This window comes from Oncorhynchus masou, chromosome 32, assembly GCF_036934945.1.
Source record: "Oncorhynchus masou masou isolate Uvic2021 chromosome 32, UVic_Omas_1.1, whole genome shotgun sequence".
NCBI classification, from domain to species: Eukaryota; Metazoa; Chordata; class Actinopteri; order Salmoniformes; family Salmonidae; genus Oncorhynchus; species Oncorhynchus masou.
In genome coordinates this window covers 59,961,085-59,988,208 of record NC_088243.1, presented here as the reverse complement: position 1 = coordinate 59,988,208, position 27,124 = coordinate 59,961,085, and the positions used below count along the sequence as shown (strand labels likewise).

General features: G+C 45.1%; 1 protein-coding gene across 5 annotated transcripts; it reads left to right on the top strand.

Annotated features, from left to right (window-relative positions):
• Positions 1–8,202: 8,202 nt before the first annotated feature.
• LOC135526345 (ligand of Numb protein X 2-like) lies at positions 8,203–26,922 on the top strand. 5 transcript variants are annotated; one of them, XM_064954652.1, is made up of 11 exons: positions 9,217–9,417; positions 13,153–13,578; positions 14,497–15,095; positions 16,057–16,241; positions 17,269–17,459; positions 18,965–19,402; positions 19,586–19,729; positions 20,627–20,801; positions 22,782–23,022; positions 23,330–23,488; positions 23,911–26,922. In XM_064954652.1, exons 3-11 carry the CDS (start codon positions 14,692–14,694, stop codon positions 24,044–24,046), a joined length of 2,073 nt encoding a protein of 690 aa, XP_064810724.1. In that variant the 5' UTR covers positions 9,217–9,417; positions 13,153–13,578; positions 14,497–14,691; the 3' UTR covers positions 24,047–26,922. The 5 variants fall into 5 exon arrangements, with proteins under 5 accessions (XP_064810726.1, XP_064810724.1, XP_064810725.1 ...); XM_064954653.1 differs by having other exon boundaries at positions 13,153–13,592; XM_064954654.1 differs by lacking the exons at positions 9,217–9,417; positions 13,153–13,578 and adding an exon at positions 8,203–8,317.
• Positions 26,923–27,124: the final 202 nt, after the last annotated feature.

Here is a 27,124-nt window from a genome sequence, read left to right as displayed (position 1 = left end):
ACACCCGGGGTAGGAGACCAAACTGCAGACACCAGGCCTTTAACTTTCCAGGTAGCTGGGTGTTGTCGATGGACTGTAGGCTACTACTGATGTCTTTGCGCAGCTGTTGCACCTGGTCTTTGTCCTTCAGGCTTGCATCATACCAACTTCCAAGGCTTTTTACCGGCTGCTCAGACACTGTTGGGATTTGGTCATCTCCGATGAAGAATTTCAGGTCAGAGAGTACTCCCTTCACAATCGTGATGCTGCGTGACTTGGATGGTTTAATCTTCATACGGGCCCAGCTGATGTTCTCCTCATGTTTTCTGAGCAGTCTCCTGGTGCATGGGACAGTGGTGGTCAATGTTGTAATGTCGTCCATGTAGGCTCTGAGTGGAGGGAGGCGGAAACCAGAGTCGACTCGCTGTCCACCAGCAACCCATTTTGAGGATCTGATGATAACCTCCATTGCCATTGTGAATGCCAACGGAGAAATGGTACATCCCGCCATTATACCTACATTCAGGCACTGCCATGAGGTGGTGAACTCTGAGGTGGTGAAGCAGAACTGCAGATCCTGGAAATACGACTTCAGCAGGTTTGTGATGGTGTCCGGTATGTGGAAAAATCTGAAGGCAGACCACAGGAGTTCATGGGGCACAGAGCCAAATGCATTGGCGAGGTCGAGGAAGACTACATGGAGGTCCCTTTTCTACACCTTGGCCATTTGGATCTGGTGCCAGATCATGCTGGAATGTTCCAAGCAGCCAGAGAACCCTGATATTCCTGCCATCTGTACAGATGTATTGACGTACGCATTCCTTTGCAGGTACTCGGCCATCCTCTGGGAAATGACCCTAAAGAAGATTTTACCCTCGACATTCAGTAAGGAGATTGGGCGGAATTGGCTGATGTTCACTGCATCCTTCTCCTTAGGGATCAGGACCCCGCCTGCCCTACGCCACACTTTGGGTATTATCTTCTTCTGCCAAGCTGTTCTCATAAGCCTCCAGAGGAACCTCAGGACGTCTGGTGCGTTCTTATACACTTTGTACGGGACTCCATTTGGCCCCGGGGCTGATGCTGTTCTTACCCGTCGAACTGTGTTTTCCACCTCTTTCCATGTCGGAGGGCTGATCTCAATATGATGTTCCGGGGGTTCAATGGGTGGGATATCTGATGGGATGGCCAGATGTTCATGTCGCTTTGAATCAAAGTTTGTTGTTCTCAGGTGCTCCTCTAGGTCTTTCTTTGTTGTTTTTAGAGTTCCACTTTTTTCCTTTGTGAAGAGACTTTTAAGGAACTTGAAGGGATCTTTGTAGAATCGAGTTCTAGTTTGTTCTTTCTTCCTTCTGCGTTTCCGTAGGTTCTCTGCTCTACGGAGGGATGCCAACCGGGTTTTGATGTCAGCCTGAAGTGCCTCTATGCCCTCATTTTCCACTTCCGAGGCCTTCTTCCACTGTTTCTGAAGCTGCCGCCTTTCTTGAACGAGGCGCTTGATTTCTTGTTGCCTCCTGGAAACTGGTGGGGTTGGAACCTTTCTCCCGCCTTTTGCCTCTTCCACTCCAAATCTTTCTGTCCCGTACTCATAGATGATGTCCGCCATCCTCTCCAACTTCTTCTCCACTGTGCCTCGAAGTCTCTCGAGGGTCAAGGTAAGGTCAGTATTCACTGTTTCCCACAACTTCTTGTCACTGGCGCCAGGCCACTTCACATACGGTCTGTGCCCTGGTAGTCTCCTCTCGACTGCAGGTCTGGGAGGTTGGGTGAGTTCCACTCCTGTTGTTGGTTCCACCTCAGTTGCTACTTCGGTGCTTGAGTTTACGTCCTCCATGACAGTGGTACTGATGCACTGCAAACTATGGTTTGCGTCCAGTTGCTGTGCTTCATTCGACTGATTTGATCGCTTTCGCAGAAAGTAATCAATGCGAGTTCTCTGTCTCTCTTTACCCAAACACCCCTTCTTCCGCTGGTGGATCCTCAGCCCATGGTGTGATGTAACTTTCCTCCAACCACAGACACATACCGGCATCTGCCAGGTTTCCTCCAGACGTGACGCTTGGCATTAAGGCCAAAGAATTCAATCTTGCTTTCATCAGACTAGATAATCTTGTTTCTCATTGTCTGAGAGTCCTTTAAGTGCCTTTTGGCAAACTCCAAGCTGACTGTCATGTGCCTTTTACTGAGGCATGGCTTCTGTCTGGCCACTCTACCATAAAGGCCTGATTGGTGGAGTGCTGCAGAGATGGTTGTCCTTCTGGAAGGTTCTCCTATCTCCACAGAGGAACTCCGGAGCTCTGTCCATCGAGTTCTTGGTCACCTCCCTAACCATGGCCCTTCTCCCCGATTGCTCAATTTGGCCGGGCGGCCAGATCTAGGAAGAGTCTTGGTGGTTCCAAACTTCTTCCATTTAAGAATGATGGAGGCCACTGTGTTCTTGGGGACCTTCAATGCTGCAGACATTTTTTGGTACCCTTCCCCAGATCTGTGCCTCAACACAATTCTGTCTCTGAGCTCTACACACAATTCCTTCAACGTCATGGCTTGGTTTTTGCTCTGACACGCACTGTCAACTGTGCAACCTCATATAGACAGGTGTGTGCCTTTCCAAATCATGTCCATTCAATTGAATTTATCACAGGCGAACTCCAATCAAGTTGTAGAAACATCTCAAGGATAATCAATGGAAACAGGATGCACGTGAGCTCAATTTCGAGTCTCATAACAAAGGGTCTGAATACTTACGTAATTGAGGTGTTTCTGTTTAAAAAATATATATAAATATGCAAAAAAGTCTAAAACCTATTTTAGAGTTTGTCATTATGGGGTATTGTGTGTAGATTAATGAGGGGGGGGAGTACTTTAATCCATTTTAGTTACCCATTTACTGTTGTCCACAATCAGCTCCTTGGACTTACTGACGTTGAGGGAGAGGTTGTTGTCCCGGCACCACACTGCCAGGTCACTGACCTCCTCCCTGTAGACTGTCTCATCGTCGCTGGTGATCAGGCCTACCATCGTCATGCCGTCTGCAAACTTCATGATAGTGTTGGAGTAGTGCGGGCCACACAGTCGTGGGTGAACAGGGAGTACAGGAGGGGACTACGTACACACCTCTGTGGGGACCCCGTGTTGAGGGTCAGTGTGGCGGATGTGTTGTTGCCTACCCTCACCACCTGTGGGTGGCCCGTCAGGATGTCCAGGATCCAGTTGCAGAGGGAGGTGTTCAGTCCCAGGGTCCTAAGCTTGGTGACGAGCTTGGAGGGGACAATGGTGTTGAACGCTGAACTGTAGTCAAAGAACAACTTTCTCACATAGGTATTCTTCTTATCTATGTGGGGGAGGTCAGTGTGGAGTGCAACTGAGATTGCGTCGTCTATGGGTTTAGAGTGTCTGGGATGATGGAGTTGATGTGTGCCATAACCAGTCTTTCAAAGCACTTCATGATTACGGATGTAAGTAATACAGGCGGTAGTCATTGTGGTATGAAGCCTTAGAGCTATTGTCGGGATTACAGACTGGGGCAAGGAAAGGTTGAAAATGACTGTGAATATGCCTGCCAGCTGTTCTGCTCACGCTCTGAGAACGTGCCCTGGAATACCGTCCGGCCCTGCAGCCTTGTGAGTGTTGACCTGATAAAAGACCTTACTCACATCGGCCTCGGAGAGCAAGTTCACACAGTCCTCTGGGTCGGTGTGCGCCCTCGCGCACGGCAAGGTGTTGTTATTGTCAAAGTGTAAAATGCATTGGGTTTGTCTGGTAGAGGGGCATTGTTGGGCACATCATGTCTGGGTCTTCCTTGAGTCTGCATGGTCAAAGTAAGAGACAATGTCACAAGCTCTAATTGTACTTATAGATTGTAAATTATATACTGGGTGGTTCGAACCCTGAATGCTGATTTGGCTGAAATCTGTACTTTAGCAGACCGTATACCATGGGTATGACAAAACATTTATTTTTACTGCTCTAATTACATTGGTAACCAGTTAATTATAACAATAAGGCACCTCTGGGGTTTATGATACATGGCCAACATACCACAGCTAAGGGCTGTATCCAGACACTCTGTGTTGTGTCGTGCAGAAGAACAGCCCTTCGTCGTGGTATATTGGTCATATACCACACCCCCCCAGGCCTTATTACTTAAATCTATAACTAAACTTACTGGTCTAAGATAGCCTCTCAGCTAACATGAATAATAGGCCCAGCTACTCTCCCCTCTGTATTTATTTGGCCTGGTGCTTAGAGTGTCTGCCCAGAGGTTGGAAGGATAGGAGTTAGAATCCCGGCACGAGTCATATCAAAGACTAAAACTGGGACCAGATGCATCATTATTAAGGAGATAGATTTGGGGTGTGGCCCTGCGATAGACAAGCTTCCTGTCCAGGGGGTGTACTTGTACATCAAGCTGCCTCAAGCTAAAGAAACAGGAGATAGCTCCTATGAGCTCTTCCGACTTAAAGCTACTTACTTCATTTTGGATTTGAGATCAAACATTTTATATGTGGTGACCATACATAATGACATCTTTTATTTAAGGGTATTTTCATACATGTCTGTTTTACCGTTTGGAAATGAAAGCACTTTATGTATCTAGTCCTCCCATTTGAAGGTGACATATGTATTTGTACAAATTCACTTTTAATGTATTAAAGTAGCCAAAAGTTTAGTATTTGGTCCCATACTCTTATCACGCAATGACTACATCAAGCTTGTGACTCTGTGTTGGATGCATTAGCAGTTTGTTTCGGTTGTGTTTCGGATTATGTTGTGTCCAATAAAAATGCATGGTACATAATATATTGTGTCATTTTGGTGTCACTTTTATTGTAAATGAGAATATAATATATTCCTGGACACTATGGGACGCTACCATGATTGCAGATAATTATGAATGATGAATGAATGAGTGAGAAAGTTACAGAGGCACAAAGATCATACCCCCTCCCCCAAAACACTGTATGATATGTATGAAATGTTTGAAATGTATGATATTTATGCCTCTAACTTTCTCACTTATGACATTATTTACCATTCATTTCTATTAGACACAACATCATCCGAAACACAGCCAAAACAAACTGCAAATGGATCAACAACAACAACATATGAAACCTTTGATCTTAAATCCAAAATGCTGGAGTATAGAGCCACGTCAAAAGTTTTAGCTTCAATGTCCAATTAAATACAGAGAAGGAGTCTATTTGGCTGGGAGAGGGCAGGCAAAGAAAGCAGCACCCTCACTCTATCCTTATGAGGGACTGCCTACCTTATCCAGGCAAGCCCTTCATATTGATAAGAGGAGGAAAAGGTCAAAGTGCCACCAGGAGCGGCGTGGGCAGTTAAGGTCAACACAGTGCTGTGAGGGAGTCTGCATTGAGCAGGGAGGAGGAGAGGAAAATGAACTGATAACAATCTCTGAGGGGTTACAGAATGACATGCTGGGCAGACGAGCAGAGCGACATGACAGGTACAAACAAGCACTCTAAGGGCCCCTCAGCGGGCTATGAGGACAGCAAATAATACATGGGGCATATTCCTGAGTCACTGGTCAAGTTAAGGAGAGTGAGGTTTTACACAACTCTCTCTCTCTCAAGTCAATGCAAGGGGCTTTATTGGCATGGGAAACACATGTTTACATTGCCAAAGCAAGTGAAATGGATAAACAAAAGTGAAATAGACAATAAAAGTAAACAGTAAATATTACAATCACACAAGTTCCAAAAGAATAAAGATATTTTAAATGTCATATTATGTCTATATACAGTTTCGTAGCGATGTGAAAATAGTTAAAGTAGAAAAGATACAACAAATAAATATGGGTTGTATTTACAATGGTGTTTGTTCTTCACTGGTTGTCCTTTTCTTGTGGCAACAGGTCACAAATCTTGCTGCAGTGATTGCACACTGAGGTATTCCACCGAATAGATATGGGTGTTTATCAAAATTGGATTTGTTTTCAAATTCTTAGTGGGTCTGTGTAATCTCAGGAAAACGTGTCTCTAATATGGTCATACATTTGGCACGAGGTTAGGAAGTGCAGCTCTGTTTCCACCTCATTTTGTGGGCAGTGTGCACATAGCCTGTCTTCTCTTGAGAGCCAGGTCTGCCTATGGCGGCCTTTCTCAATAGCAAGGCTATGCTCACTGAGTTGATACATAGTCAAAGCTTGCCTTCATTTTGGGTTAGTCACAGTGATCAGGTATTGTCCCACTGTGTACTATGTTTAGTGCCAAATAGAATTCTAGTTTTCTTTTGTTTTTTTTTGTACATTTTTTCCAATGTCACAAGTAATTATCTTTTTGTTTTCTCATGATTTGGTTGGGACTAATTGTGTTGCTGTCATGGGGCTATGTTCACAAACACAAACAGACCCCACAGGACCCCCCCCCCCTTCTCTCTCTCTCTCTCTCTCTTCCTCATAACACACTGTAGCACACACTGTAATAGCAAATGATTTAGGGGCTCTGTGCACCAAAAGGACTATGTTTAACACGGTATGCACACAACTTTCCACAGTATAGGTTAACTTCTCTGTAGGAACACTGACTACATTTATTTTCTATGTCTTCATAAAGCTGGTGGAGAAACACACATACAGACATCGAACATTTTAAAGAAAAAGGAAATGAAGGCAGTATTTCTGTCTCACGGGTCAGAAGCCGACTCCACACACCACAAGTCTGTTGAAGCGACACTTGGATGTCACAATATGGCCATGTGGGGGTGAGGGGAGGTGACCTCTGTAGTCTCTCTGTGGTCACTGATTTAGGGCCTGCATGTGGAGGCCAGACAGAGCCTGGGGTCGGAGGTGCAAGCTGTGGCCTGAAACAGATGCCTTGCTGTCTAGCCCAGGGGTAGGGGAGGAGGAGTGGGGGTAGGGGGCTGCATGTGAAGTTAATGTGCCCTCAGTTTCCCCCTAGCAACAGTTAAGCAATAGATAGATATTCACTGCACCTGCGCCAAGGTCTCTGTCTGTGTGTGTGTGTGCGTGCATGAGTGTGTGTGTGTGTGTGTGTGTGTGTGTGTGTGTGTGTGTGTGTGTGTGTGTGTGTGTGTGTGTGTGTGTGTGTGTGTGTGTGTGTGTGTGTGTGTGTGTGTGTGTGTGTGTGTGTGTGTGTGTGAGCAGATGTCCTCCTATGTGTAACCACTCACTTTCTATGATATTCTTTCCTTCGGAGTGTACATTTCTGAGTAAAACATTTTTAACAGGAAAATTACATAACAGTACAAAGCATTGCATTTTACTGTCCTAATCTAAAGGCAAGTTCATAGGCCACTAAGGCCAGCCAGCAAATCTCCCTTAACTCCTTATGTAACACCATATAACAGTAACTGACAGAACTAGATTGACTTGTGCTCTGTGTACTCTATTTGGCCCGTTTAAAAGACATACAGTATCCCATTACAGACGTGGTGTATCAATTTATAACAGCCAAGCTCCACATAAAAGGATTAATATGTAAGGGGCCTTAATGATCAGCTTTGTCCTAAAGACATCAAAGGCCCTGGTGGAGTGAGATTGCAGCTGCCTTACCTGACGGTGTGAGCTTCTCCTCTCTCGCTGGCGGTGCGGCCAAGAAAGTGTTTGTGTTGAGGATGTTTTACCGCTTTCAGGAAAGACAAACAGCTTCATTCTTGTTTGTGGGCCCCCTAACTCAAACAGAGGGCCGTGGGTCCTTTCTGTGAGAGAGAGAGAGAGAGAGAGAGAGAGAGAGAGAGAGAGAGAGAGAGTATGTGATGCATTGTTAGGCTAGTGTTTATCTTGTCTCTTTCTTTTTCTTCCCTCCTTGCCACCTTCTTTTTACTTCCAGCATTTCCCGTCAGCTGCCATGCCAGATTAATTGTGCCGTGGGTTCTGGTGTGGTTCATCATATAGCTTTTTAATAGCAGCGAAACAGATGAATTAATTACAGCAAAATAAGATTGCCATTTAGTCATCATAACACCTTGAAGTCATGCAGTAATTTGTGAAAATGTATAACAACTTCAAAAAGACAGATAAATACACCAAATGTATTCTTTAGATAAGTGTACCTCTCTAAATATTATTTAAAGAGGTACCCTTACTTGGCTCAGTGAGAAACAGCAACACATTAACTTGTGTTAGTCATCCTACAATTGACCACACGGTGTCACTCTTACTCATCAAAGCTCATTAGCTTCAAGCAATGCGACAGTCTTAAGAAGGGGCTCCTCATGCCTCTGTTCAATTCCAGTGGTCTACACAATGACTCACAATTGAATACCTCCTGCTCCCGGATATTGCAATTGTACCGTATAACGTCAATCTCGAAATATTTAGATCTCTAGAACTCTTCCATTGGATCTGTTGGTGGTAAGAAACTTAAACTGGTCTATGTTACAATTAATAACAGTTATACATGTTTTCTGAGAAGGCTGTGAGGTTATCACAAAACTGTTCAGAAATACACGAGTGAATTAAGTTTTGTGAGAAGTTGGACACTAGACATTTTCTGGATAGAAGCGTTGTTACACATCCATTGAGCACACCATGTCAACAAATGTATGTCTTTGGCTGTAGCTTTTCCTTAGCAGGCCTATAAATCACAGGGGAACAGGCCCTAACAGAGAGGTTTTATGACACAGAGACTTCCCTTCCATCCTGCAGGGGGTATGAAGCTAACACTGTTCATGTGTCAAAAGCCTTTTAACTGGTCGGGTCCCAAAGCAAGTATTATTACTTCATTGGGCATCATTCAGATGGCTCCTTTGTATTCAATGTGAGTCTTACCAATAAATCAGGGAAGGGAGAAACTGAAGGGAAAACATAGATTTAAACACTGTATTGTGTGTCACTTTTCTCACCCTCTAAAGCAAGGTGAGTTGAGAGAAACTGATAATGTTATTACAATTGAAATGCACAGTTACAATTTTCTCTCATAAAACTGTTATGCATACAAACTCTGGAGTTTTTAAGCATCCTCAATTGATCATTCATCCTCAATGCATACTTAATTGAGCATTACATTGTAGGCTACTAGCTACTAAAAAAATGGTATTCACTTTTAATTTAACACAAAATGGTCATCACTTTTAATTTAACATTACGTGATAATTTTGCCAATTAAAATCGAAGCTTTCCCAAAATGTGTTTATTACTTCATAGGCTACAATCTAGGCTGCTACTATGCGAAGAAGGGACTGCCCATTGTAAAATATCGTGAAATGCAGATGATGACACGTACAGGAAGGTGTTCAATATTTAAGGATGAAAGAATATCTATGCAGTGAGTCACTCATGTGTGGTGTTGGACAGTGACCTGCCTAATTTAAATATCACCTGCATGGACTTCCTGTGGAGACGTCAGATCCTAGGATACTTGTTTTGTTGTTCGAAATTAGGGATATTACCTGTACTTCTAACAACTGAGTCGGTGCCCTCGGACAAATGAGCTGTATTATTCACCCAGACATGTAACGTATACGATTATATTAATCGTTTTTCTATACTATAGGCTACTTTAGTCATAGCACGAGTTCACGACTGTGTTTGTTTTGTTATTCCGGAAAAAGCCCTTCACAAATTGTAGAAGACGAGTTTCGGTCTCGGCTATCTCTATGTTCTCGTACGTTCTATTCTCTTATCGAATATGACGGTGTTAAACTTTTTAAATGTATTCTCACACATTTTATACAGCCCACCATTAACATAAGTGTATGAATATATATATATATATATATATATATATATATATATATATATATATACGTATATAGCCTAGTCTAACACATTCCAACAAATGTTAAAGGTAGTCTAACATATCTCAGGCTGTGTTGTTGAAGGTGAGAACGTAATGTGGTCAAGTAGTTTGTTTTTAGAGTGCGGAATGCTCAGCATTATTTTCCAGTGACGTGAGTAAAAAGGTAATATGCCATAAAATGTATAGGAGGAGTGACACTTAATTGATTTACCACGCATGTGTGCAACGCAAATTTGAATGAAGGGGGAAGTTTGCTCGGTTGTTAACCTTGACATCAACTGTCAGTGGATACATTGGATTATTTATGTTTTCTGACCAAGGAATAGACCAGCCCTCAACGATGGCCTCTCTTCTACAGTAACACAATAGTGCTAAAGCCTGTGTGTTTAGAAGTGGACACTTTCTGGTGAATGACTAGGTTTTATTCTATACCACTAAGGCTATGTCACTGACAGTGAATATTGAAATTATAGAGTATTGCAATGGCACATCATTTGAATTAAGGCATATGAATAGAGAGGTAAAAGGAGATTTGCTCATACAACCAGTATATGCTCAGTGGTCAGTTTATTAGGTACAGCCATCTAGTACCAGGTCGGACCCCCCTTTGCCTCCAGAACAGCCTAAATTCATCGGGCATTGAAATGTTACTCAATTAGTGTCAAGGGACCTAACGTGTGCAAGGAAAACATTCCCCACAACATTACGCCACCAGCCTGTACTGTTGACACCAGGCAGAATGGGGTCATGGACTCATGCTGCTTACGCCAAATCCTGGCTCTGCCATCAGCATGACGTAACAGGAACCGGGATTCGTCAGACCAGGCAACATTTTTTCCACTCTTCAATTGTCCAGTGTTGGTGATCTTGTGCCCAATGGAGCCACTTCTTCTTGTTTTTAGCTGATAGGAGATGAACCTGGTGTGGTCGTCTGCTGCAATAGCCCTTCCGTGACATGGACCGACAAGTTGTGCGTTCCGAGATGCTGTTCTGCACACCACTGTTATACTGCGCCGTTATTTGCCTGTTTGTGGCCCGCCTGGCACTAACTTGCAAGAATTGTCGGTCCACAGGCGGGCCACAAACAGGCAAATAACGGCGCAGTATAACAGTGGTGTGCAGAACAGCATCTCGGAACGCACAACTTGTCGGTCCATGTCACGGAAGGGCTATTGCAGCAGACGACCACACCAGGTTCACCTCCTATCAGCTAAAAACAAGAAGAAGTGGCTCCATTGGGCACAAGATCAAGAATCAAGAATCGTGCTATTCTCTTTCGACCTCCCATCAACGAGCTGTTTTCACCCACAGTACTGTCGCTGACTGGACGTTTTTTGTTTGTCGCACCAGGAGGCCGGCCGTTTCTGAAATACTGGAACAAGCGTGCCTAGTACCGACGATCACACCACGCTCAAAGTCTCTTAGTTCACTAATTTTGCCCATTCTAACATTCAATCGAACAGCAACTGAATGACTCAATGCCTGTCTGCCTGCTCTATATAGCAAGCCACAGCCACGTGACTCGCTGTCTGTAGGAACAAACCATTTTCGTGAACAGGGTGATGTACCTAATAAAATGTATTTTGTATGGGATGTGCATGTCAAGTTCAGACAGTCCTATTTGATCTTGAGGTGGTAGTGGCTATTGGCTAATGACTGTTTTATTGTTAGTTGTGAGCTCCTCTCCATGGGAAACTAGTGTCATGTTCCTAAGCGCCTAAATCAAGAGGTTGTTTGTGTCAAATCATCCATCTTCACATCTTTATAAAAACAGATGTAGGCTATAGGGGTAATTGGTTTGGAAGTGGTACGTTCCTTTTGAGTAATGGATGATAATTCATGCTTTTCTTTTTCATTCAATCTATTGAGTAGCAGACCTAAGGAACTCTCTATTCATGGATGGATATTCCTGGTCAGAAGTTGATGTCTTGTTTCTGGAACCCAGTGTGTTGTGTGCTTTCCAGACAGTGGTCTGCTGGTGAACAGTGGGAGGATGACAACCTGTAACTTTTTAGCCTGGATGGGGTTCTGTAATGGAGACTGGCACCAATGGGTACCATGCTCAAGGCTTCAGGGTGGCGAGCAATCATACTGGTGTAGAAAGGGAGTGGGTAGATTGTGAAGCAATGTGAACTTTAGGGGGCAAGTATACAGGGCGTTCCCTGTATTTTCACTTTGTCAACCATAACGGACAGTCAAATCAGTCAGGATTTCCGCACACCCCTTTTAGCTGATCTAATACGTCTCTCTTTTCTGTCTGCCTAATGGATTTACCTGCGTTCACTTTTACGAGGGTGTGCAGAAAATGTGACTCACCTCTGTTGTGGAGACAATGGAAACATTGGTGAGGGGAGGTTATTGTCTGTCATAACCACAGTGACTGAACAGCTGGCAGTCCTGTTTGACTTAAAAGCTCATCTGGCTATGAGTGACTGTTCTTAAATGTTGAGCCAAGAAAGCTTTGAATGTCACATGATTACACATTGATGTTGAGGTATCCCCCCCCCCCCCCTTGTTAAGGTCACCTTGTCATCTTCAGAGCACACCTTATACCAGAACTACACATGAACAGTTCAGTACTTAACAACGCAACGTTGCCAATATTACAATGTATAGCACTGCATACCACTGCTGTCAAAGCATGTTTAGCCCGGGATAACGATTTGACTGAAGACATATACCATGAGTAATTTCATTTCAAGTAGTTTTTTCCCTAGCTATTTCCTCCAGGCATTAGAAACCATTGATTTTAAAATATGTTTTAATGTATTTTTTATTATGATATTTAACATTGATTAATATGATTTAAACATTGAATCTCAATGGAACATTTAAATGGGTTATACATGAGAACGTGTCCTTTTTAGGAGATGAGTAGTTGAACATGCGTAATAAAGTTATCCTCTGAAAGAAGGTACCTTCTTTCAGAGGATAACTACATTAAGTCTGTACAACTGCTCATCTCCTAAAAGGACTATCATTCTGGGTCCCTGCCTGCCTGGCTCCTCAGCAGCCCACGGCCTCTAATAACCACCCATGCTACATCCTCAATGAAACTCGATAGACCCTTTCATTCCCTATCTCTAAGCTACATTCTCTGTCCAGCTCTCTCCTATTAAACATTTATAGACTGTGTGCTTTTTATGCTATGGCAAATATGCATACCAAAGATTAGGAGGAATTGTTTTTAGGCTAATCTCTGTTTCGCCCAGGCAAGTCTAAACATGCATGTGTTGATAAGGAGGCATTCCGTCTACTCCAGTCAAGTGGGTGGCGTTTGTTTTATTTTACACAGAATTCCAATTATGGGACACACTTGACTTCATCATCCATCTTCTGAAGTAATCTCAGGTCAGATTGAGTATTTGTGGAGTCATTGAGTCTGGTCATGTGAATTCCCAAAGAAGTCGGGCAGAACCTTGGTTATGCTTCCTCTGCTTTGCCACAGGATCCGTGACGCTTATCCATTACAAGACGAAGGATCACTTGAGTAACGAGAAAGGCGGTGAGAGAGTGGGCTGTCCTGTTTGACCTCCGTGTGTGTACACTACAGCCTTGGTGTAATTCCTCAGCCTTGGGTTTGGCCTCAGTGTTTTGCCTGCGCTAGTGCAACATCAGCAGTCTGAGTCCCCCCTCCCTCAACCTCTACATCCCCTCCCTCAGTCTAGTCACACCACTCCCCCTCAGTTTGCCACACAGCTGGTGCAGTGCTGGGCACACACACAGAACCTCTGACTGTGTGCCGGGGATGTAGAGCTCTGGTTTCAGTTAGGCTGCAGGCAGCCAGCACAGCTGTTGGGTCTGAGTTTCTTGTTTGCATGCGGTGGCTGCCGACCGGCCGGGGCCCTTGACAACGCTGATATCAGCTTCTCAGGTAGGTGCAACAAGGTAATGACGAACAAGCTACAGAATCAATCTGCTCTTTTTTTTAACCTTTATTTAACTAGGCAAGTCAGTTAAGAACAAATTCTTATTTTCAATGACGGCCTAGGAACAGTGGGTTAACTGCCTGTTCAGGGGCAGAACGACAGATTTGTACCTTGTCAGCTTAGGGGTTTGAACTTGCAACCTTCCGGTTGCTAGTCCACCGCTCTACCCTGCTGCCCCTTTTGCCTTGCTGACCTCTCGACGGGGGTCAGAGAGGAGTGCTGGGAATGCAGGGAAGCTGGTCTGTGTACATAATGCTGTTGGCTGGGTTTTTATCATGTGACAAAGTGGAACGAGAAATGGTGGCACGTAAAACAGCTCAGTATTTGCGTCAGTATTGTTGGTTAGGTACTCCTATTCAGTGTACTTTGAGATATTCACACCACACTCATATGCTTGTTTGTTTGTGCTGCAATTCCCTGGTTATACGATACATTTGACAAGTGTTGATTGAAGCTTACACATCGGCTTCTTTTCTTTGCACATGTGTAGAGTAAGTTTCTAAAAGCGAAGAATGCATTTCTTATCAGCCTCACCGAAAGACAGGGAATTAGTGGAGAGATTAGAAGCCTCACAGAGGGATAGAGACAGCTGAGGGGGTCATTAGAGGATTGCATTTCTGCCCAGTTCATTCAGTTTTCATTCTAGCACGTCATTCTAGCCCCCCCGCTATTTTAATGAAGTGCACAGTGATATGTAGCCGAAAGGAGAATTCCTTTAGTCTCTCAGGAAACTGGCTGAGAGGAAACAGCTGCTCCAGCCTCCATATTGTTGCCGCTCTGTGTCATTTCCTGTTGAGCCAGTCAATATGAGTAGGAAAATCCCAACACTAACGGCAGACCTCTTTTTGTGCTTCCCTAAACAGAAATCTAGGATGAAGACGTGAGGAGGAGATGACACGCGGTGGATCAGGGTTTCAACCTCACCTTCACTTTGGGATGTTTGCCCCCCTTATGAAATAAACTAAGCATATCCTTTCAGGAAAACGAGGGCACAGAGGAAGTAGGACAGTGGAACATTGGAAGTTGGACTTGCTAGCTAGGTACTCCAGCCTGTGGCCATGACAGAGCCTATGGTCCCCAATAGCAGCTGCAGTGCTGGCCTAACATGGGCAAAGATGTGCAAGGAGTGTGGCCAGCAGCACGAGGGAGGACAGGAGAACCACCTGTTTGAGTACCAGGATGAGGTAGATGACGAGCTGGTGTGCCACATCTGTCTGCAGCCCCTGCTGCAGCCCATGGACACGCCGTGCGGACACACCTACTGCTTCCAGTGCCTCAGCAGCTTCCTGAAGGAGCAGGACTTTTGTCCCGTGGACCGCCAGCAGCTGCAGCTGTACCATTGCCGGCCCTCCAGCCTGCTGGTCAGGAACCTGCTGGACAAGCTGACCGTGCTCTGTCCACACCAAGCTGAGTGCCAGCAGCAGATGCAGCGCTGTGAGCTGCAGCCCCACTTGCACAACAGGTGAATAGGGTTATGGCTGGGGCACCGCGAAGGGGTGATGATTGGCATGGGGTGGAGAAGAGGCAGTTTGAGATGGGGAAAGGTATTTAGTTAAGAGTTGAGTTTAAACTGTCTGCTTTGCAACCAGAATAAGTAAGCCAAAATAGTACCTGTCTGTTTACTGTAGTTTATATTTGGCTGGTCTATTTATTTTCCCATGCCTGAATTTTGGAATTAACATTTGACCCATTAACTCAAAATTAACTTAACATGGATTCACATAACATAAGTCAATCAGGTTTAGAGTCTCCCATGACACATCTTTTATTACATAGTGCCTGGACTCAAAGGAGAGGTTCAGTCTCAAATGTCATATCCCCGAGATCTTTGTCATTTGTGGATTAGCCTTCCATTTCCTCACTTGGCCAGTGTGGTGTGGTGCTTAGCGTCTTAGTGGTTAGCAAGCAGCTATGACACAGTCAGTAGTGGGTAAAGGTTATGTTATGATAACTGGTCATCCTGCAACCATCCGTGCAAACAGACAGGAGGCAAAGTTCAGACAGCAGGACCAGCAGCAGTAGTTCTCTCTCTGACTTAATCACACTCAACCTGTCCCCCCCTCAGACTCCCTGCAATGCAGTAAAAAAGGCTCCTCATCTGCATAGTTCTTCTCCTCTTCTCATAGTCTCGCTCTCTGACTCCCTCACCAGTCACTAAATCTATTCATTCCCATTTCCCACACCTCTAGCTTTTTAGACTTCTCCTCACTGAAACAAATGAATGAACATTGATCGTACTCCCTTTTTTGCTGGTCACACGGTATCTAAAGAAATGTAGGAGGCGTGTGCTCACTCAGCGTATTTTAGGTTACCTTCACGGACAGTTTTGGATGAATGTCATGAGGTTTAATTAAAAGGAGGATTGTTGAATGTTGACTTAACTCTCTCTCTCTTCCTCTTTCTCCCTCTCCTCCCTCTCTAAGATGTCCTGTTTTCAGAAGGCTGAGGGAGGAGGCAGAGAGGAGGAAGAGACCCCCCTGGAATGAGCTAAAGGGGAACAGGGGGGAGGGGGAGTCAGGAGCTGATACCAAACATACCCGTACCGCCACCCGGGACACCCAGCCCGAGCCTGGCCTCATCAACCCTGCCTTCGAAGAGAGCGAGGACGGTAAGATGTCACACGTCACTCACTCCCTGATGTGCCCACAACACAAACCAGATAGACGTTACACTAACGTCACTATGTCTGAAGTCTGATTATTGTTGTATGATAATGATAGTCTGTCAGTCTAAGTGAATAGCAGTGAGCTCCCACTGGAAAAAGAAAATAGGATACTTTCTAAGAATGGACAAATATATCAGTGTCAATCGGGGCAACGAATATGTAAGGATTTTATGAACGCACCCAGGGAAAGGAAACAGTCTGTCATCAAAGCCCCTTTGATGTGGCCGTCCCTGGCAAGAGAGTTGTCAGACCTGGATAAGACGAGTGCTGATCATTTAGCTGGGGGCTTAGGATTTCAGACACTCTGGCCAAATCCTCGTCTGAACCTTCAAAAGGTGTATTTACCAGAGGAGGCTGGTGGGAGGAGCTATAGGAGGACAGGCTCATTGTAATGGCCGGAATGGAATACATGGAACGGAGTCAAACACATGATTTCCATATGTTTGATACCGTTCCATTGATTCCATTCCAGCCATTACAATGGAACGGTATCAAACATATGGAAATCATGTGTTTGACTCCGTTCCATGTATTCCATTCCAGCCATTACAATGAGCCTGTCCTCCTATCGCTCCCCCCACCAGTCTCCTCTGGTATCAACCTAACCTCTGTCTGGTCTAGACTTACAACCCCTCCAGGGAATTTGTAATCCAGTACTGTGGAACAAAGTCCATCAAAACAAAGTTACCTGGCAACGCTGGCGATCATTATCGCAGAAATTATTACCTCATTGTGAGTGATTCTTGGGGAATAGGTGGCCACTTGCCCTACTTGATTCAGAACCCCAGGGTGTGTTGGCATTGCGCACACAATGAAAGGCAACCATGGACCATTGATATGTGTTTGAGCATATTTGAATCTCGGTGAGTGTGTGTGCCCGTGCATGCGTTTGTCAGGTTGTTTGTCTCTGTTTACGTAAACGTGTACCTCAAATCATCATGCCCTTGTCTGCCCCCTTCTCCCCCCACAGAGACCTCCATGCGGTCCAGCCTGGTGGCCGAGGCCAACGTGGTAGAGATGATTCGGGAGGAGCAGGAGTTGGGCCTGCGTATTGTGGGAGGAAAGGACACGCCCCTAGGCAGCATAGTCATCCAGGAGATCATCTGTGACTCACTGGCGGCCCGCGATGGCAGGCTGGCCCCGGGGGATCACATTCTGGAGGTGAGACGGGTTCCTCACTGTAAATAATAGAGGGATAGGTCACCTGAAAAATATGTTCAGGGCCCTCCTTCCCATCATCTTATGGAGCTTTACTGCCGTAGCCATATACTTTGAAATGTCCACCTTAACAATGGTAATGGCTGCACTTTGTGAAGATGGTGCTTTATAAGAAGCTTTGACCTATTATTCCACACAACCCTATTCCCTTGGGTTCCCATGATCCTCAGTAAATGGGGGGGAATTTGTCGGTGGGGAAGTAGATATTCAGGATGAACGGGTCTCTGGATTCATGGTAACATGCGTGGCAGAGATCTGTTCTCCAAGCAGGCCCATGAAACAGGGTTTTGAAACTCACTGTTGAGCTATTGCTGTTTCAGGCCGAGCCCCATCTTCTGGAAGGAACAAAGTTCACCTGATTGCAGACAGGCTCTGTCTGGTTTTCTTCAATGTTTTATTTTTCTTGGTCAGAAAGGGCTGATTATGACACGTAGTCTAGTGACATTTAGGCTATGGTCCTGGTTGTATGTAAATGGCATGCTAGTGGTGAGGTTGTCTCAACACATAAGACCACTCGCTAGATGTCCCTGTCCCTGTAAAAATCTAAATAAACTCAAATCTGGTTTCCACCCAGAGGGTAGAACTAGGGTACAGAGATGGTATATCTTTTGAAGGGGGTTTCACAAAGATACAGCTTCCTTTCTTCCCAGAAGCCTGCTCCCTCTCTCTTCCTCAGATTTCTCCTCCCCCCGGCTGTCTGGCAGGGGTACATGACAATGCCTGTGCCCATCTCTTCCTCTGGGCTGACCAATCACAAATTTAGAATAAAAACTCATCTCACCCCTACTAGCTGCCTTGGTAGCAGTAATATAACCGCTCACTTTTTGGGGTCCTTTGTGGACAGCTATTGGCTGTAAAGAGAGATGTGCGACAGAGCAGAGATTGCGATCTTAATTTGTTGAAATTGAATCCCTCGCTTCCCCCTGAGTCGATGTATTGATTTTTAAGAAGGGCTTCTCTTGAATGAGGTTTGTAAAGCTGGATTTGGTCAAAAATGGGTCCAATAATTTTGTGCACCTTCTCAACCAAAGGTCGATGCAATGTCTCGAGCAATATGACTCGAGGTACCTGTGGTTTTTGGCTGTAAAGATGGAGGCACAGCTCTTAGTATTTTTAAAGTGGTATGTCTACATCTATTGATTTTCTTATTGTTAAAAACGGTGATGTCAATCGTTTTGTATGACATAAGGCCAACCTGAAAAAATGTTTTTCACCATACAAACAATACCAGTTTAGAAGTAACTAGTTACACCTCTATCCTAGGATGTATTGTTCTACATAATTCTACCGTGATCAGCAGAAAGCATTTCAATTTGGCTCTCCATCAGCGCAGGGACCAGTCACTTCGCTCAGCTGTCGATACTCTATGTATATTTAGTCCACCTGCAGTGTTCCAGAGGGATGCTGTATCAGTGTCCGTGTTGCTGACCATGTGGTGTTGTGTCTAGGTGAATGATGTCAGCCTGGCGTCTATCCCACACGGCCGGGCCATCTCCGTGCTGCGGCGGCCATGCCCTCTGCTCAGACTCATCGTCATGCAGGAGAAGGGCTTCAACCCCCGTCACCCGCAACGCCCTGGCCTCGAGCACCACACTCCCTCCTCCACCATCATGGCCACCGCCTCCCCTCCCTCTCACAGTCCCCACAGCACCGCCCACAACCAGGGTACGGTGATCCAGGTGACGCTGGTAAAGAGGGATCGCTCGGAGCCGCTTGGCATCAAGCTGATCCGCAAGTCGGACGAGACGGGGGTCTTCATTTTGGACCTGTTGGCAGGGGGGCTGGCGGCCAAGGACGGGAAATTATGCAACAATGACAAGGTGATGGCCATCAACGGGCAGGACCTGAGACACGGCACCCCAGAGAACGCAGCACAGATCATACAGGTAGGTCTTCTGTAGTAGACAAGTTACAGCACAGCTATTTCATGGAGACCAAAGCACGAGACATGGAAATAGGATTTATTATGATCTCTTACGGAAACATTGACTTTCATGTTAGCAGAGGTTCCCAGGATATATTTGCTGGCTGTGTAATGAATCTGAGGCCTGAACTGTGTGTGTCTGCAGGCCAGTGAGGTGCGGGTGAACTTTGTGGTGATGAGGCAGCCGGAGGCCCAGGAGGAGGGGGGCAGTGGGGGAGAGGGGCAGGGCCGTGTGGCTAGGAGGGCTCCAGAACCCCAGTACTTCAGACGCCCCTCCACCTACATGAAGGTAAACAATCTCCTCTCCGGATGTTTAGAACTTACAAATCACTGTACTAAAAACTGCTGTATGTTGGTGTGTACACACATGATCCTACAAGCTTCTCATGTTTACATAATGTGATCATGGCACCATGGTCGATCAGTCACACCCCAGCCCTCTGTCACCAGTACAGGCTTCCTAGCACATCCACAGAAGCCCTCCTCACTCAGGCAGTGGTGAAAGGGGCCTTGGGAGCAGACTGACACCTGTGTCCCTGGTCCTGGGACAAAAGCCCTTCTCTGGGGCCTGCTCACTCCTGATCAAAAGGTCCAGAGTGCTGCCTCACCATGTTCTATTTGTTTGTTGCTTTGGGTGGCAGAGGATCAAAGCTGCTGATGGTTAGCTTTCACCTGCAGAGGCCAGGCTTTGAGTGTTGCTGGGGGTGAAGGGTTCCCTGCTGGGGGGAGGAAGAGGGAGGTCTCTCCTCCCCAGCCCCCTCTGAAGGTTAACAGACTCCAGAGAGAGAGCAACAAGGACGCTGGCAGGAGCTGTGGATGTCGACACCTGCACTCGGGAGCCGAGTGTCGATCCTTGCACATTACCTCTCGAGTCCGCAGCTGCATCTGAGATGTTGCTGCTTACATTGTTTTGGACAAGCGGTTTCACAAGGAATCAATTAAGTCAAAAGATCCTTCTCAGTTCTAGGAAATGGAGAGGGGCAGATGATGAGCAGCACACCCCAGAAGGAATGCCGAGTCAGGCATATTGTGCTACTTTTCTTTGACGCTACTCTTTTCTATGATGACCAGAAATAATTCTTATGAAGTTGTTTTGATCTCAAGAACAGGAAGCAAATCTAAATAGCCTACTGCATGCTCCTCATCAATGTAAAGCAAATGAAGGGTTCTTCCTGGTGTTTCCCAGGATCCACCAGGGGGCTTCTGCAGTCAGGAGAAGATGGTGAGTCTGAAGAAGGAGCCAAGACTCTCCCTGGGCATCACCATCGCTGGGGGGAGGGACTGCCGCAGCCGACTGCCCGTCTACATCACCAGTGTCCAGCCTGTCGGCTGCCTGCACCGAGACGGCACTATCAAAAAAGGTACACTTGGGATATACAGTGCATTCTGAAAGTATTCAGACCCCTTAACTTGTTTCTCATCAATCTACACACAATACCCAATAATGACAAAGCGAAAACAGGTTTTTAGAGATGTTTGTAAATGTATTAAAAATAAAAAACAGAAGTACCTAATTTACAAAAGCATTATGACCCTATGAGACTTGAAATTGAGCTCAGGTGCATTGGTGGCAGGTAGCCTAGTGGTTAGAGTTTTGGGCCAGTAACCCAGGTTGCTGGATCGAATCCCCAAGCTGACAAGGTAAAAATCTGTCGTTCTGCCCCTGACCAAGGCACTGTAACCCACTTCCCCGGGCGCCGAAAATGTGGATGTCGATTTTAAGGTAGCCCCTGGCATCTCTCTGATTCAGAGGGGTTGGGTTAAATGCAGCAGACACATTTCAGTTGAATGCATTCAGTTGGACAACTGACTAGGTATTTCCCTTTCCTGTTTCCATTGATCATCCTTGATGTTTCTACAACTTGATTGGAGTCCACCTGTGGTAAATTCAATTGATTGGACATGATTTGGAAAGGCACACATCTGTCTATTTAAGGTCCCACAGTTGACAGTGCATGTCAGACCAAACACCTAGCCATGAGGTCGAAGGAATTCTCTGTGGAGACAGGATTGTGTCGGCACATATCTAGTGAAGTGTACCAAAACATTTCTGCAGCATTTAAGGTCCCCAAGAACACAGTGGCCACCATCATTCTTAAATTGAAGAAGTTTGGAACCACCAAGACTCCTAGAGCTGGCGGCCCGGAAGTGACCAAGAACCCAATGGTCACTCTGACAGAGCTCCAGAGTTCCTCTGTGGAGATGGGAGAACCTTCCAGAAGGATGACCATCTCTGCAGCACTCCAACAGTCAGACCTTTTATGGTAGAGTGGCCAAACGGAAGCCACTCCTCAGTAAAAGGCACATGACAGCCCGCTTGGAGTTTGCCAATAGAAACCTAAAGGACTCTCAGACCATGAGAAGCAAGATTCTCTAGTCTGATGAAACCAAGATTGAACTCTTTGGAGGAAACCTGGCACCATTCCTAAGATGAAACATGGTGGTGGCAGCATCATGCTGTGGGGATGATTTTCAGCGGCAGGACTGGGAGACTAGTCAGGATCGAGGGAAAGATAAACAGAGTAAAGTACACAGAGATCCTTAATAAAAACCCGCTCCAGAGTGCTCAGGACAACAGACTGGGAAGAAGGTTCACCTTGCAACAAGACAACGACCCTAAGCACACAGCCAAGACAACACAAGAATGGCTTCGGGACAAGTTGTTGAGTGGCCCAGCTAGAGTCCAGACTTGACTTGAACATCTCTGGAGAGACCTGAAAATGGCTGTGCAGCGACACTCCCCATCCATCCTGACAGAGCTTGAGAGGATCTGCAGAAAAGAATGGGAGAAACTCTCCAAATAAAGGTGTGCCAAGCTTGTAGCATCATACCCAAGACAACTCTAGGCTGTAATCGCTGCCAAAGTACTGACTAAAGGGTCTGAATAAATGTGATATTTTCAGTTTATTTTGAACTTTTTATACATTTGTGAAAATTTCTAAAAACCTGTTTTTGCTTTGTCATTATGGGGTTTTGTGTATAGTTTGAGGGAAAAAATACAATTTAATCCATTTCAAACTAAAGCTGTAATGTAAAAATGTGGAAAAAGTCAAGGGGTCTGAATACTTTCTGAATGCACCGTATGCTTTCATATAACCACCAAACCAGTGACCATTATCAGTCATGGTTTTGATAGGACGTGACAGTTTTCATTCCATACATTGACCCCCCACGTAGCATGGCTAATGTTCAGATTTAAATGCTTAAGGGGATAATTCTGTTAGTGAAGGGGTAGACTATGCATACCTCTTACATCAAAAGGTCTTCATGTTAAATGTCAAGGCCAGCTTTGCATGCAGAGGCTACATTTTCTTGACATGTTTCTGATTTCTGTTGCCCAGAGGATGTCTTGCTGAGCATCAACGGCGTGGATCTGACCCAGCTGACTTACAATGAGGCGGTGTCGGTGCTGAAGGCCCAGACGGCTCAGGCCCAGGTGGTCCTCAGGGTCATCCAGACCATCTCAGAAGACCCAGAGGATGAGGGGGAGGCCGCCAAGGAGGCAATGGAGTCTGTGGAAAATCCAAGGGAGGATGACGTCAACTGGGCCCCGTTGTGGACGCGCTGGCTGGGGCTTCCCAGGTAAGCACACACACTAACCATTGGTTGGAAAATAACTTACCTCAAGTTTGCATGACCTCAACTTTGCATTTCTTCAAATCCAATCTGTGTCATGAGTACAGCTTGTACTCAACACTTCAGTAGTTGGACAATACTAGCAAGCAATATTAGTCTGAACAGTGTGATAATGCTTGGACACAGTCTGTTGTGTCGGAAAAGTACCCTATCACTTGTTTCAGGTGGCCATTTAAAACACGACGGTCTTAATTCTGCGCTTATGAAATCACACGGACACATTTTTTTGAGCGTCACTTCCTCTCCTCCTTAGTCACATGCACTGGTGCCGTGACATCGTGTTGCTGAAGACCAATCAGGAGAGCTGGGGCTTCAGCATTGTGGGCGGCTTCGAGGAGAGTCAGGGACAGCAGCCGTTCTTCATCAAGACCATCGTGCCTGGTACACCCGCCTACCTCGACGGACGCCTCAAGTGAGTTGCTTCACACGGCCAGTGCTAGTTTCTTATAATAAACTTCAGTGAGGAAAAACATGTTACTATCTGGGTGGGTGACGGAGTTTAGGAGCAGTGAGAAGGGAGTTATGTTTTGGTAAGCCTGCCCTGTTCTTTGATAAGGCATGTACTCCCTTTTGTGCAGACTTGCCTCCCCAAGGACAGGATTGAACAGAAATACCTGGTTTCACCATTTTAATTCAACTGAGAGCAGAGATGAAGCCAGCCTGGTATCCAGTGCTCATTTAAATGTGATTCTCCTGTAGAAGTCCATCATATTTAGAAATTAATGCACAGCTGTTAGGAGACTGATTATGGTGGCGGTTAGGTCATTGTATTGCATTTCTTGTGCCCATCTCTGTGCCCCATGTTTCCTGACTGTCCCTCGGTGTTGTCTCTAGGTGTGGTGATGAGATTGTAGCTGTGAACGGAGCCACCACGGTGGGCATGAACAACTCGTCCCTCATCCCCATGCTCAAGCTGCAGAAGAATAAAGTCACACTGACTGTGGTGTCCTGGCCGGGGAGCCTGGTGTAGACACGCATGTGTCTGCACACGAAGATACAGACGCACACCCTGCCTTCCTCAGCTCCTGTCTCCACTCAGCCTCTTGTCTCTGCACATACCACCCTAGAATCTCATTGGTGACATTCTTGGAAAGATGGTTACTTTTACGATTTATTAATTTCACTAGGTAATCTCTTCTGATGTGGATTGTAATCTAGTTTAATTTGCACATTGCCCTAGCTGACTAGTGTGACTGAATTTCACATTTTAGTTGTTTCACTGCTTTGGTTGTTTTTGTTGTTACTCAAAAGGGCAGTTGATTCTCTGGCTGAACAAATCGGGCTTATCAGGGTGAATTGACAATCAAAAATTGGAATCGTTAATGGTGGAAACAGCCTCATCTGTTTATATATTTATATCACACTCACCGGACAGTTTATTAGGTACACCCCGTTCACAAATTGATCCCTCCTACAGACAGTGAGTCATGTAGCTGTGGTGTGCTATATAAAGCAGGCAAACAGGTTTTGAGGCATTCAGTTACTGTTCGATTGAACGTTAGAATGGGCAAAAATAGTGACATTTTGAGCGTGGTATGATCGTTGGTGCCAGGCACGCCAGATCCAGTATCTCAGAAAAGGCCGCCCTCCTGGGCTTTTCACGCACGACAATGTCTAGGGTTTAACAAAGAATGGTGCGACAAACAAAAAAACATCCAATCAGCGGCAGTCCTGTGGGAGAAAACAGCTCGTTGATGAGAGGTCGAAGGATAATGGCAAGAATCGTGCAAACTAACAGGCGGGCAACAAACAGACAAATAATGGAGCAGAACAGCATCTCGGAATGCACAACTCGTCTATCCACAACATGACAGCAAGTTCAGTTTACTTGAGTGGCCTGCACAGTCCCCAGACCTCAACCCAATAGATCATCTTTGGGATTAGATGGGACGGCCTGTTCGCAGCATGCATGTACCGCCGTCCAATCTGCAGCAACTGCATGATGCCATCGCGTCAGCATGTACCAACATCCCTGTGGAATTTTTCCAACACCTTGTAGAATACCCAAAGAATTCAGGCTGTTCTGGATGCAAAGGGGGATCCTACCTGGTACTAGATGGGTGTACCTAATATACACACAGAGGTCGGTTTATCTGCGATATTACAACTAAGAAGTTTCTGAAAACGACTAACACTTTTTTTTTCTCCCCCTGGTACATCATTACACGCTCGATAGAATCGCACAATATGTATGTACTGCAATATCTTTTTACATGCTGTGCGACGTGCCTCTGTTTGGCAACAATAACAGCGGTGGTAGGGTGGCGCGGATTCCATCTTTAAATGTAAACTGGAAGGATCTTTACTGTTTTGGAATTATTGTTTTTACCCTGTCTTGAACACTTTAAACATTTGTTTTTAGCAGGTTTTGCTTACTTGTTCACAATACCCATTTGCCCCCCCCATATGTTAATGGTGATTTGAATTATTCAAAGCCGGGATATATTTGTAGATTTCAAATTCAATGGGGGGGAAACATATCCTCATAATTCCATAATTTGACGGTTGACTAAGTCACATGTACCCATCCTCTCCAACACCTGCCTTTTTATTTTTGTACATTTTAGATTTTAACAGATACTGTGTTTTATATATATAAATCACACACACAAGGATGTTATCGTGGCTTCTGGTATTTATGAATGATTTATTTCCTATACAACTGCACTGTAAAAATCTCTTACATTCGGTATGAGACAATGCACAAAAATGTATTTGATTAATGTGGGTGCCTTGTACATGTTGAAGGACAAAAGTTCAAACACTTGCCTTAATTGCCACAACCAAATATCGTTTTTTTTCTTAAAGCTCCCACCTCATTGTCTTACCAATGACTAAGTGGAGGGATGATCTGTTCATTGTTATTTAGTTCAAATGTTCACAGGAAGAACCAGGAGGAGATCAGAGCGGCTGGCCTTAATTGGAGCTTTAGATTGACTTCCACTGTTCTTTTCAAGGTGTCATAAAACACTACAGGCCTTTCATTAAACCCTGTGAATGTGATGGAAGCCCTCAGTATAGTTTAATATTTGAGAAATGTAGGCATTTTATCCTGTGTAATGGCTCATCCCTGGGTTTCATAATGTTCTAAAACCTCAAATAATGTATTTTGTATTTTATACATAATATTTACAAAGCACTTCAGATTATATTGAATGGCTTTAAGTCCAGCAAAAAAAACAAGTATATTCCTCCATGGCTGTTTGTCCACAGGGTCTGGGGCCTAGTGCCTCTCGATGGGCCTTGCTTTACTTTTGGTACCCTGGCCTCTGGCTGTCCTGTGGCGGGGGGGGGGTTTATCAGTCATCTGGAGGGGGAAGTGGGCCAGGCGTGTCGCCACGAGAGCTTTAGGAGGAATGTAAATCAGGACAGTGGAGTCGCAGAGGACGGCTTCAAATCATCCCTGGTTTTCCAGCAAGAGTCAAGGACTCAACTTCAGCTCAGTGAAAGATATAAGGGATGAAATTGTTGGTTAGAAACAGTTATGTTAGTATCTATATTGATCAATAAAAAGCTTATACATACCCTTGTTTCTTATCATTACTGCAACCTAATGAAAACATTAAGCAGGAGTTATGGGTGGTTGCTGGCACCTGCAGATGATGTTGACAAACAGCTGTTGTGTAGGCATACTTAGACACCAGCAGAAACAGTTAGTCCCTTAGCTTTCAATCATTGAATACCTAAAATGCAAGCATTTCAGCAGTTTAACTGAGACCAACATTCTTGGTTAGATGATGCTGCAGGACCATAGCAAAATCAATCCATCTCTTTCCCCACAAGTACTGCGATACATTTGTTACAAACTGTGATTGAAAGTACAATAAATTAACTTCAACACTCAATGTGTGATACTTTAAAAGCATTTCAATCGTGTTTGTGGATGAATATTGGACCACACTTCTTCGTCTCATACTGGGATAAGGAAAATTGGAAATATGATAAGGGTCTGGTTTTATTCAAAGAGACAATTTAGCTGAGATGTGACAGAGATTGAACCAAGAATTACATGAATCCAAAATGGTTAGACCCGCTGTACACTACGACA

Excerpts from the sequence above, each read along its gene's own strand:
- LOC135526345 (XM_064954654.1), top strand. The coding sequence starts at position 14,692 with ATGACAGAGCCTATGGTCCCCAATAGCAGCTGCAGTGCTGGCCTAACA. Across the intron at positions 15,096-16,056 it reads CAGCCCCACTTGCACAACAG|ATGTCCTGTTTTCAGAAGGC; the intron begins GTGAATAGGGTT and ends TCCCTCTCTAAG. Across the intron at positions 19,403-19,585 it reads ACGCAGCACAGATCATACAG|GCCAGTGAGGTGCGGGTGAA; the intron begins GTAGGTCTTCTG and ends GTGTGTCTGCAG.